Source organism: Haliaeetus albicilla, chromosome 11, assembly GCF_947461875.1.
Source record: "Haliaeetus albicilla chromosome 11, bHalAlb1.1, whole genome shotgun sequence".
Taxonomy (NCBI): domain Eukaryota; kingdom Metazoa; phylum Chordata; class Aves; order Accipitriformes; family Accipitridae; genus Haliaeetus; species Haliaeetus albicilla.
The window spans coordinates 23,019,416-23,033,011 of NC_091493.1; the positions used below are offsets into that span (position 1 = coordinate 23,019,416).

The window sequence follows — 13,596 nt, forward strand, 5'->3', positions numbered from 1 at the left end:
GAATTTAGTGTAAATGGTAAAATTATATATAAGGAGCAGTTTAGCTGGGATAACATGTAACTCACTGAGCTAGTTACTTGTGGGGTCAAAGGCAAAATTCGCATACATGTTTTAGCAACAGATTCTCATGTTCAACGTGTCCAACTATGACAGAAAGAGTATTCATCAAACCAAATACTTTTTTTGACAGTACAGCCAAGAAGTCTAGAAATGGAAACACAGCAAACATTAAGAAAATGTATTATTCTTTATGATTACATAACTGGTCAAAAGGATTCCCTTATGTGTGAAATTATTACATGTATTCTATAGAAAATTAAAGCTCTTAGCATACATTTAAAATACTTTTCCAGGAAAAATAATTAGTATTCCAAACAACTACCTAAAAAAAAAAGAAATGTTTTGCCTAGTAAAAAATTAGTTTCTATAAAATTCTAATATTTTACTTCATAACACCATTAGGTTTGAACATCCACATGTCATATATAATGCAATGTCTTTCACTCTTTAAATCCTTCTGTACATCTTTCTTCATGAGCTAGTAAAACAGCTTTCTCTGCTATATTCTCAGAAGAAAAGTCAGCAAACATGCACTGTTCATGTGCAGGTCAATCTTCATAAATTCACATATGAAATTACTACACTCAAAACGAAAATTCACCTGTATATGTAAGTCAGCAAATGCTAGAGCATCTTTTAACCTCCGTGAAATAGGGTGGTGTAACCTAAAATTAAGCTTATTAGAAATTCTTCAATCTTTTGCTACTCCTGTACAAAAAGGTAAACCTCACTAAGTGAAAAACAGCTGTAGGAACAAACTAGAACTTTTAAAAATGAACCAGAAATCAAAGAAATTATTGACAGAATTAACATACGACTGTATATGAAATTATAAAATTTCCATTTAAGGAAATCTTCAAATTCATGTAGATTATAGCAATCAACAAAATATGCATTTCTCAGCTGCTCCAAATGAACTTAAGTACATGCATTCACTTATATAAAGCACTAATAATGGAGAGCAGAAAATGAATGACCAACTAACTCTTTCGGATACTGCTTCTTTGATTACTTAACATTCAGATCCAGTAAATTTCATTTCTTTGGCTAAATTGTTTCTAGAGCTATACATCAGTATGGAAAAATTGATCTGCAAATTTGCTAGGAGAATCAGCAAAAACATATTTCAAACTGAATTACTTGTTGAACAGCAGAGTCTTACAGTAAATGGCATGGGCATGGTCTTAAAGAACATGACAGATTTCCTGATAAACTACAGCAAATGTCTTAGTCTCTCAATTTGTTATTTCTTCGTTTTTTTAAATAATATTGATAACAGTTTCTTAATATGATGTAGCAGTTAGACACATCGCCATTTTTTTTACCACTTCTTAATAGCCTATTTGGCTTACAAAATTTCCTTTCTGCTTCTACTAGCGCTCTCAGTTCAGTTTGTTCCAATAGTAATGATTTAACCAGGCTAACAGACACAAAACAAATAAACTATTAAGTCGCCTGCTGAAATTCACTGATGCCCTCAAAAGCTGTTCTAAAGCATGCGTCTATCTCAGTGGAAATGCTGGTATGCTTAATAAGACTGTGAAGTCCAAGAAAGAATCTATAGTCCTGAGACATAAAAAATACTATGTAGCTTAATGAAAAGCACTCCACACAATAACAAGAACTGCTGAGAAGTCAAAGCCGAAAAGATTTTGTTTCTTTCCTTCAGATGTATTTAAATTAGAGTGGAGGAGCCTGTGTGATTCAGCCTTAGAATTGAAACCCATTCAATGACTCAGGAGCTTAAGACATAGAGGGGTTAGAGGAATACAACAGACTGCAGAGAACAGGGCAGGCACCTCCCTGGAAGCAGAAAGAAGTAAAACAATAGACTACACAAACTATTAAATCAACCCTAACTTCATAATAGAGATTTCAACATCTATAACTTGCCTCACTATCACTTACTACTTCTTACCTCAAATACAAATGCTTTAAATACTTATTTATCCATGCAAGCTTTTTTACGGCCTCACTAGTGAACTGCTATAGTTCTGCTAGACTAAATCCTGCTATAATCAATTATTTTCTGTAATTGTTTTTGTTTACTTCATGTGATTTGGGAATTAGTGTAAGCTAAATTAACAAAGATATGGTTATACAAGATTGTGTTCAAGCAACCAGAGTACAGCTATATGTATTACACTTGTAACTAGTTATCTTGTAAAAATGAAAGGATTAATACACTCACTACATAAAAGCTCTTCTAAACAGTCACAAGACCTTTTAATGAATTGTGTCTTTGTCATTAGCTTTAGCAGATTGTACTAGAAAAGGTGTTTGCAGTCCTTTTCTAACATGAAAACTTTCAAAATTAATGATTTTGCTATCCAAAACCAAACTCAAAATTAGTACCTTCTGAGATCCTCAGATATTAAGATATGTCCCTTAATCTGAAGACTTCAAATGCAATTAATTCTTTCTCTGAAAGTACATAGTAAAAATTCACAGTTCTCTTTCTTTCCCTTCCTTGTGGCGCCACTGCTACCTGTACTGTGGTTAAGGTTTAAAATGGAATTAGAGCCAACTTTGTCAACAATATTGTTCACACAGTAAGAAAACAAAACAACTAGGAAAATAAAATACATCAGCCTTGCTTTGAGCAGAGTTGGATTAAATGACCGGCACAGTCCCTCCTAACCCAAATGATTCCAGGATTGTTAGATGGCAGTTTAGCATTTTACCTTACAAACCATTAAATATCACCTTAATAGTGGAGCAAAAAGTAGTCACGTTAGTGTACACACTTTATATCTATTGGAAATAGTTAGTATTCTAGACACAATAAATGTAGATCCTGTGTATGGAATGGAGTTCTGCTTTCCTAAAGGCAATGGCTCTGAAAAAATAAGAAGGGACACTAAACCCAAATGTTTTCTATGAGTTTTTAAAAGAGAGAGGTGGCAAAACCAGGTCATCCCACATAAATCACCGATGACACCAATAACGCAATGTTTTTAAAGACACAGACAAACTACAAAGCGCGCAGAAGAGAGCTATAAAATTATTCCAGGCTTGAATATTGAGACCTGGAGGAAGAGATTTAGATCAGAAATGCGTAACTTCAGTTCAATAAAGTGAGAATTGAGACGTGACTTGACTGCAGTAGATAGGTAAGCAACTCCAACAGTGGAAATATGTCAGTTTTTAAAGACTTTAATCCAGCAGAAAAAAAGGCGTAACAAGAACAAGCAGTTGGTCCTTGATGACAGACAAACTCAAACTAGAAATAAGTCACCCCCCTTTGACTGTGTCACTGACCACTGGAAAAAGCTGTGCACAGGGATGATAGTTCTAAGGCATCCTCTGAGGGCTGTACATTAGCACTGCTGCCTTTCATCTACTGACCTTAAAACAGAGACAACTGGGTTTAAGTAAATGACATCTTAAAAGGATGTCAGACTATAGCTAGTGGTCTCCACTGACATTAGGGTTTGCAATTCTATGAGCTCTTAATTTCCCAAACAACAAGCTCTTATAGCCCTCCCGTCTTAAAATTTGATGTGCCATCATCTACGCAATCACTAAACTTTTTTTTTTTTTGCCTCTCAAGCTTTCCCTTTCCTGTAACAACTTTCTGAAATTAGTCCCTCTGTATTCAGCCACATGCATCTCTTTCCTCCCTACCCTTGCTGCTTTTGTCCTGCTGGTTATGCCAGCCAACACCACCTGTGTCCATTTTCTTCAAGTGACATTTAAAAGAAGTCCTTCAATTTGACTGGATCACTCCTCTGGCAATTCCCCCTCCTATAAAAATACCTATGGTGAGGTGTTTGCTGTTCAGATCCAGTTTTTGTCCCACTCCCAGAAGACATAAAGGACAATTGCTTACTTCCTCCTTACAGTAGTTATTATCTATCTGAAAGTTATCACATACCTCCTGAACTTTTCTCTATAGAAGGTGCTCAAAGCTGGACAGTCAGCAATGATGAGACTGAGAGCACTACTGCACAGCTTTTACATACGACTTATTTATTCTTGCCTCCCAGTAAAACAGCAAACATATTGGCACAACATGGCATACTTAACCAACAGACAGCTTGTGATGCACTGTAACCAACAAGTGCTTTTTTGCAGGCTGTTTCTCACCAGTCCTCCCACACTGACATAAAAAGTGATATAATTTTCTGCCCAGTAGAATCAGAAAACTGTTACTTTCACGACTCCATCAATTTTGTTATTGTAGCTATTACTAAGAAATAAAATATTACAGTACTAACCTTATTCTACCATCAAACAAGCAGCTGTAACTTCCATTCATTGTGGTGGCCAAAAGTAATGGAACAAATGCAATTTTGTTTCTCTTTTTAAAAAATGTAGTGCATTTCCAAACTATGAAAATATTGGGGTTTTGTTTTGTTTCTGACACCCAACCTGCTTGCAGTTCTTTAACTTTCAATCATATGAGAAAGAGATCAAATATGCAGGAACGTAGTCAGCAAGAATTTGCTCTAAGTCAAATAAAATGTAAATGTAAAACTACCATATTAATGCTTTTTACATGGCTTATGGAAAACGTGAAGAAAGCAATTATGTTTTTTAAAAGATGCAACATTTTATACATAAAAAGGTTTTTTTAAAAGAACATATTTTTGCAAAAGTGAGCATGTTAAACACCAAATCTCTGCACAAAACTCTGGATAAAATTATTTCATATTTGTGTGACTAAAATGTTTATGAATTTATATTGATTTTATCCAAATGTTTTGGCTAATTATTTGATAGGTTTTGCAAAAATTATATTCTCAAAATAAAAAGTATCAACTTCCGTTCTGAAGCAGATCTATCTTTGTTCTTTTTAAATCATATAATTCCACATAGAAAAATCAAGACTATTTTCTCCTCTTGATGTTCAAAGGAAGTTTGGGGGGGGGGGGGGGGGGGGGTGGTCAGCTGTTTCTTTTCCACAAAAAAATCCAGTATTATTTGGTTTTGGTAGCAAATAGAAATTCTAGTTACAGACACAGTTCTAGCTGTATCTCTGAATACAGGAATTTTAAATATATTTTAGTTTTTCCTTGTTGTCTTTTTTAAAACAATTCACTCTATATATGGTTACAGAAAATTCCTGAAGCTTTTTCCTCCTGAACACTAAGCTTGTATGCAAAGTCCTACCACCATCTTCAAGACAATCAGTACCTGAAGCTAACACCTCTTTCTCTTTTGTGTTCCAAACACATGCTTGAATGGTGGGTGTGTTGACAGCTTTCAGGAGGTTTTACATTCACAAATCCTTTACCTATAAGGTAGACAAGAACTATGCAATTTAAATTGATCCCTTCTACTTCATGGCAGTTACAGAACAGCATATTATGAAGATCTGAAACCTAGAAGAAAATTCTACTTTTAAGGTTCATTTTCTCACTTAAATTGAAGACACTATTAAACAAATAATAGCAAAACTATTTCATGGTGCTTTAATGTATGACACCACAAGTAAGTTCATAAAATATTAATTACATTTTCTCAGTCAAGAAAATGCCTACACTGACAAAACCAGAACTAATTACTATGATGTAACTCTTTTCAGCAAATATGGCAAAAGCATTCTTTTCTGACCACACTAACCATTTTTTAATCTTTTAAAGTTCAAATTAGTTATTGTACTGGTTTCTTAGCTTGAATTATTGATGTGATAATGGTTTATTGTGGTTTTTGTTAACACTATTTTTGGTTAATTTATTCACTGATAAAAATGACATTTTAAAGATCTCTAAAAAGATCTGTCTAGTCTTTAACCTTAAATTCTATCATGACCTTGTGCAGCTCAGGATGGTTGGGTACATGAAAATAAACTTGGATGTTTGGGACATTATGCCCTTCTGAGATTTGCAGAAGTCTCAGTATGGTGCCAGTGGCTGCAGTTCTATAGCTGGAGGTAGTAAGAAATGGTAGTATTACCTAGAAATATTCTACAAAACAGAGTGTGTAGAAAAAAAGCCCATGTAGTTTAATGGCTTTAGGTATAGCTATTTTCAGGATCGGGTCCCAAAGACTAACAATGTTTCCAATTTTGATTCTTCTGATTTCCTGTCTGAAACTTCTAGAAACTCAGAAGAGCAATTTATTTGAAAAAAATCTTATAAGAATTTTTAGAAAAGGTCATACACATTTATGATATTTCAGTAACTACTGCACTTTTATAAGGAAATATCCATGTTAAAGAAATCTTTGTTCCATTTCTCTGCAGAGCTTAGCAATTTAATTCTGAAAAAGCAAATACAGGCGACCAACTTCAGATCAAATCCTCTGCAAATCTAACAGTAACATATAAAAAGGCACTCAAAACTATAGTTTTTCCAGATTAAGATTTCTTTTTTCCTCCCAAAGAAAAATGCTCTCAGAAGACACTACTTCTGCCTGTGGCAATACGGTTAAGTCAAAAGGTAAAGCTGTGCTTTACTCCAAAATATCAGAGGAAAGAGAAATTGAAAAGGTGATTGGGGACAGGGGGGCAGACCTAAAGCAACAGCCTCAGATCTATCCCATTTCTAAAAGATCTGAACACTTTATAAAGAAAGCTGAAAATGTGCATGAAATCTATTGTACCAAGTCCATGGGAAATGAAGGATAAAAATATTTAATTGCTGTACAATTGTGCAAGGCCCTTAAATTAATCACAAGAAGCAATTAAAGGTACTTTTAGCATGAAATAGTATTTCTAGTTCTTGTATTGTTGTTTTGGTATTTTGTAGGCAAAATATTTTCAATTTGTGCTATAACAACTATTTCCAAAGCAAATACTTAAACATTAGAAAACTGTCAATATGAAGCCCCTTAAATAAAAACTAAGCAAATTATGCACTAACAAAGATTCTCATATCTGCTTATTTTCTAGAAAATGCTTGCATTGTTCTACCTCAAATCAAAGCTAAAACCACCATAAATCAGCCTGTCAAAGGCAGGGTCTGAGTTTATAATTTTAGCATTTCTGAAATTAACTAAAATAATTTCCCCTCCATTTCTTGTAATCCTACTAGGTATCTCAGATTAGTTATCACTCACTGAATAAAGGGGAAAAAAACACTATTATTTTGCAATTAATACAGATACACTTGATACCAGGGCTTTTTTTTTCTGTGCTGTCTCAATCACTGAGGTGAAAATAAAGGTGTTAACAACCAATAAAAATCTTTCTATTGCAATGGGATACTATCTCTTTGAATGGTAAATGTTTGTCATAGCCTTTAGCTAACAGCCAGATTAGGGAAATGGGAGGGTTAGCACATAAAAGACATTCCTTTCACAGAGTAAAATATTATGAACATTAATTTAAGTTACATATGCCAGTTTAAAAAAAAAAGTAAGTATAGGTGTTTCTTTATGACCAATTAGTAGCGAAACATTGCTTTTACATCTTGCTATGCACTCATGTCATTCAGAAAGTGAAAAAAATCAACTGCCTTCAGTATCCACCAAACACAAATTGGTTACAAGTTATGAACTTGTATACTGAAGATCCAAGAACAAAAGCTTGCTAAAGAAAAAAGCAGCAGTGGATTTACATGCAAAAATATGTTACTAACTTGTAACATTTAAGTAATTTATAAACTTTATGGAAAAAAATAATTACCAGGTTCTATTACTTTCAAAAACTTTTATTATATCTGACATTCATATTTTGTCTAGCATTTTTTGTAACAGTCACTTATTTTTGTAGAATAAGAAACAAAGGAATGTACCACAACATAATTTGATACCAAATAGTTGCAATGTTAACTGATGCAAAGTATACCTAAATTACTTAGATTTACATTACATTCCATTTCAAACAAGTTGAAATACAAAATACGCACTTAAGACTGAGAGACGACTTTGTATTTCATATTGTTTATATTAAATCCTTACTTCATTTTCCACCTAGCAACAGTTTTGTGTCCTTAAAGCATTGTTATTAAATGCAGACATTATAGATCCAACATTAGATTAGAAACCCCTCACCCAATCTACTTCTAACTCTGGAATTAAAACTATTGCTTTGTTTTCACTACCTACATATAACCAGAATTGTGTACTAGGAGCCACAGAAATACAAATCTTACCAGCAAACGTGTCTTCCATTGAATCTTAGATTCCTCCTAAAATGCCAGAAGAGCAGGTACTTCCAATACCACAAAAAGTCTGCACGCTGCACTTGTCCAAACTAACAGTCAGGCAACAGCTGCTCAGTTTAAAGCTACAAACTGTGGCAAAATGCATAACTGACATGCCTTGTGTAAGCCATGAAGAAGACAAATTTGGCTGGCTCACTGAAAGGTCAGGTTACCTACCTCCCCAGATAAAAGCTGAAACACTGGGATTCGAATGGAAGGAAGTTTAGAAATTAAGGACGAGCACACATCCTGCTAAGACTAAAAGCATTTGATTTTGACAGCAGAGTTATAAACAAGAGCGATTTAAATTCTGCTGGATTTTTGTCTTTAAATATATTAAGAAATAAGTTAGCCTACACCCAAGCTTTCGTACAAGTTATATTTATATCAGTGTTGTTTAAACAGGCCAAAAATAATAAACGGAGTTAGTTTTGTTTTAGGAAACTTCAGCTGAAGCATTACAAAAAATGCGATATGGGTTTCTTTATTAGCAAATGCCCTACCTTTACAGCTATTATGCACTCTGCACCGGAGTCTCTAATAAAAGGCAGTAGCATTAGCTTTAACAGGACAAAGGGCTATGACTTAGGCAACAATCCAAAAAAGTTTCCTTGAGAGGCAAAGAAGAAGAAAACCTCCATGAGGCTCCCAGAAGTGTGATCAACCGTAAAGAAATTACAAATAGAGGGACTTTAAAAGACAGCATAGCCTTTCAGACTGCATCTATGTTCATAAACTGAGTAGACACGAAAACTCTGCCTTGATCCCACCAGCCGTTAATATCAGTCTCTGGCATTTTAACCACTTTTCTTCATTCTAACTTTAGCCTTGTCTACACACAGTTTACATCACCTTTACAAGCAGCAGGACTACATCAGTGAACAGTTGGTTATGAAATTTGCTAGAGTACGCAAGACTGAAAAACAATACACTGCCACAAGAAACCTTTCTCCATTTCCCCCGGAAGTCTGAGAGAGCGATCCATGCAGAACTGGAATGCGAGCAGTACACTCAGAGTCACTTTGTTTATAAGGTGAATATACGTCTTGTCTGAAAAACCTCTACTGGAGGAACAATTGTGGAACTCGGCCAATGCACCATGATTTTTCATTGACAATATGAGCATATTCTTTCTTAACTGGAAGAATGACAATCTATTGTTGTGTCCAACTTCCAGCTGAAAACCAGTATGCTTAGATTTCTGAAGAATTCGTGTTAAATATGATAATATAAGGACCCTCATGGGGATACAGTATAGAATTTTTAAATTAATTTGATTTATAAATATCAATTTTATTAATGCTATCTGCCTACAAAACCCAAAATAAACCATCAGATTAAACATTTCTCATCATTATAGGGTCAATACTAAAGAATTTTCCACTAGTTATAAAAGCAAATCTCTGAAAACCTAAGGGAAAAAATCAGAATGTTCTGAGTCTACAAAGGAAACTGTATAGTATATCTTAGAATTTAACAAAAAAAAATTGTGTCTGGATATAAATAAAACAGCGTTATCCTACAAAAGTTGATTTTTCTTCTAATTCGTTTCCTAGAAACAAAACTTCAAGGGAAACTTTAGAGGTGACTCTTGAAGTCATCTTGGGGCTTGAGGTCCTTGGGGTTTTTTGCTTATGATTGACATGCTAACATAAACATACCAAAAAAGTTCCATTCTACACTAAGAGTTCCCATGGACACTACTTTTACAAGGCCCATTCAAACAAATGTTCAGACCTTTAAAATAATAAACAATAATAAGCAGTTCAGGGATTAACTATCTGCACTTAGAATCCCATCTCATTTTTTCTGAAGACTAGTTACTCCTCATAAAAAAAATAAGTAGTTTGATTTTAAAACTAACATCACTTTGCACAAACTTCTGCTCTCTCAGCCTTCATCCACAGACATTAGTATATTCTTCATTCCTTCCCTCACAACAAAGCCCTAAAAGAACAGTCAGACTCATTCTATGAATTTAAACTCTTTTTTCTGCTGGTGGAAACAACAGCTACAGACTACCAACAAAAATACTGCTGTACACAGAGACTCAGCTATACAAGTTGAAGGATCATCAGTATACCAAATGGTTACATAATATTATTGGAACTAAAATCTATACAAACCCATCCAAAACTCGGTTGTTTCTTAACTGCTTAGCTCTATACGCTGGTTAGGATATCCAGATCCATACAAACATGTGCCTTCCTGTACCATGAGTATGATACCTGTTCTGTCCAAAGGAGCAATTTTACAGATGATTTTTTTTTTTTTTTTTTTTTTTTTTACTTGGATGGCTTACACTACTCAACTTCAATCTACTGCCTGGATCAGTCATGTATCTTTTCATCTTGCAGTAATATACCTTACTGAACCCAGAAAGAGCACTATAAGGACAAGACAAGCTATGCTGGCAGAGCTTATAATTCTTTGTGCCTACAATGTATTAAACATGTTGGGTTAAAGGAAGTTTTTGTTAAATTAACATTGGCAAGGATCCTCCTTCAGTCCTTCTCCTACTTCTTTTGCTGTGACCAACCTGCCTGCAACCCGCCCTGACCAGACAGTGGCAGGTCTGGGAGACTGACTGCAGTGATCTTTCCCGTCTGCCAGTTTACAGGGACAATCATTGTAGCCAGCTCCTGACAGTCCCAGCTGTCCCTTGGCTACGGCTGTCCTCCCAAATCCTTCTCCTCCTTTCTGCCATCTCAGCCTTGAACTGTGCTTCCTGCCGTGTCACTCTTAATTCTGCCCCTAACCAGGCGACCTGCACTTGTTGCTGGTCTTCCTGACCTACGTCCTGGAGCCAACAGAGCAGCATGAAATCCTTGGTTTCCTGACTCACACTCTTGCCTCAGGCCACATTATCTACTTACTGTCTGACGTATCTCCTGGATTTCATTTCCTCTCCTACAGTGCGTTGCTTGACTTGTCTTCTTACCTCAGATTCTAAGCCTGAGACACGTTTCGTCTTTTCAGGTCTTAATCTCAGCTCATTTGGCTTTATCCCTCACTCTAGATGGTCTTAACCTTTGGGCCCAAACACACACAGACCAGCTAAATCATGCTGGCCTTCCTAAATCTGTGCACATAAAGCTTGTTATCAGCCATGACTGACACAGAGCTGTCAGACAACTGCCCCAGCCCCAGGGATCCTGGAATTTCCCCAATATTGTAACAATAAGCCTTGTGTGAAGGGTACAAGAAACAGCAGTGGGAAAAGCCACAGAGACTTGGGTCCTGTTGGCTGCCCAATCTTTGCTGATGGCAAAGTCTGATTACAGAAAAAGGGTAATCTCTGAATACTGAGAGATGAATGAAGTAGGTTTTCTTAAGATCAATAGAGTCTGCCTCTACGTTCACGACAAATCAGTTTCCTTCTACTCTTCATCAAAAATTGCTGTTGTCTATTCAACAAGTTCTGAGTGAGCTTTCTCCAGAAGACGAATAACAGTGATCAAGGCTGCAGTCTGATTTATATCACTAAAGAAAGCGGCATCAGACTTGAACAACTTTGGAAGATGCTAAAGAAGTGAAAAGAATCCTGATATAAAATGTTTACAGTCTGCTCCATCCTCAGACACCTCTTTTTACTTCCCTTTTGTTTTTCTTAGATTACAAAACTACAGAAATTATCCTTGTAAGTGGAGCAGGGGGGGTAGAAGGAAGGGTGCAAATTTTTTTCCAACAATGATTCTAGATACAGGTATCAAATACAAAGCACAAACATTTTCATATACTCTTTCACATTCTTTCTTTAAGACTGAAAAAAGACCCAGAACTTTTTTTCACTTTCTGCATAAAAATGTCAACACCACATGAACTGTGACAATGACTGAGTCTTCAAATATGACTCCAGTGAAAGTCCTGGCCCGTTCACAACTATGAACAAACTTCTGTAACAATCAATTTCTAAGAAACAGAACAGGCTGAGAAGCAGGATTTCCTTTCTATGGGAAGAAATCTGGTTTCAATCCAAATCCCATTGAAAGACATTCTCAAAACTTCTTACTAACCAGAAATTCTGAGTTACATACAGAGGTGCTAAAACAGTGCAGCTGAAATGTCTTCAGTGTTCATACATGAAAATTATGTTCTCTGTAGTAACAAAGATGTGACTGTCACTGACCCGCTGTGGGAACTCCAGGCATCTGTGGTTCCCGGGAGTCTACTCTTAGACTGTCCCTGTGCTACTGGGACCAGAGTCGCAGCTCCTCCGTCGGGAGCCTGACAGCTCTGTGAGCCATGAGAGCAGGGCTTGCAGGCTCCCTGCTCCAGACCCAAGAGACAAGTCTCCTACAGAGCAGGCCCTACATGAGTTTTCAAGGACTCTCAGTCCCAGATCCACGTGACCAGGAATTCTGGCTTTGGAGCTCTGGTATGTTTGAAAGCCTTCTCTGGAACTAACAACACTGGCAGCTGATCTGCCTGCAAGACCATCCTAGCCTTGGGGACTCGGAGCATTTCGGGTCCTTAGCTAGTGAACAAAACCTTAGAGCAGTATTTCCTGGAGTTGGACTACTTGTGACTGTAAGGTTCATTGCTCAGGTCATTAAATAACTCCTGAAGGACTGAACACAAAGAACTTGGAATGTGCTTAGTGATAGGGAGACATAAAACCAGGAGGCTATCCCAGCATTAGGGACTCTCTGTTTGCAGGATCCCTATTTCCGGGGCAGAAATTACATAAAATCCCTAACTACAGAGCATATAAAGGTTTTGAGAAGTCTTCCTTTTAAATCGTGAAGGACACTCCCCATTAAAGTAATGGGCTCCTCTTTAAACAGACTGTGAAAGAGAGTGCTGAACTTTATCTCCACAAATTACAAACATTTAGAAAGAAAAATAGTGGAATGTTGTCTGGTCCAGAAGAGGTCCTCCAAACACAAATCTGACAGCCCTTGAGATCTTTTCAAGACTGACCAATACAGACTGGTTTTAATAAACAAATTCACTTCCACTTTTGAAGCTTTTTAAGAATTGTCTTGAAAATCATTCCAAGTGCAGTAATAATCACTCTAGAGTTGACAACCGTCTAAATTGTGCTCACAGGTTCACATCTGTACTGAAGCTTAACTTTTGCATAGCTGAGGAATGGTTTTACTTGGTGGAAGATACACATCTACTTGACATGGACCTTGCTATCATGTCACATGTCGTTGGCAAAAGACTGGATATACTGCAACCCAATCTGTATGTGGGCGGCCCCTTAGAGCAATTCAGAAATCATGAAGTGTGGAATTCAGTAGTCCACTCACTCTATGTCCCCTGCGCATCAGCTTTCTACTGCTTTCAGACTGAACTTAAGTTATTGGTCTGAGCTGTAACTTTCTAAATGGCTTGTGACTGTCTTAACAGAAAAACTTCATTCTCCCTCGTACTGGTATACTAGTGATCAACACAGGTGCACAAACTAGATTTTTTTTATTGGTAAAAGAAAAGG

The 13,596-nt window shown here is 36.3% G+C and overlaps 1 protein-coding gene across 7 annotated transcripts in view; it reads right to left on the reverse strand.

Moving 5' to 3' along the window:
• Positions 1-13,596, reverse strand: part of PLCE1 (phospholipase C epsilon 1) — a 167,047-nt gene that overhangs the window by 76,262 nt on the left and 77,189 nt on the right. Inside the window, exon 1 of one of the 7 annotated variants that reach the window (XM_069796622.1) lies at positions 8,103-8,236. The exons of the other annotated variants lie outside the window; for them this stretch is intronic. Within the exon in view, the coding sequence (XP_069652723.1) occupies positions 8,103-8,121 (19 nt within the window). The 5' untranslated portion in view covers positions 8,122-8,236. Of the gene's footprint in view, positions 1-8,102; positions 8,237-13,596 lie in introns of those variants that run through there. 7 annotated transcript variants of the gene reach the window in all.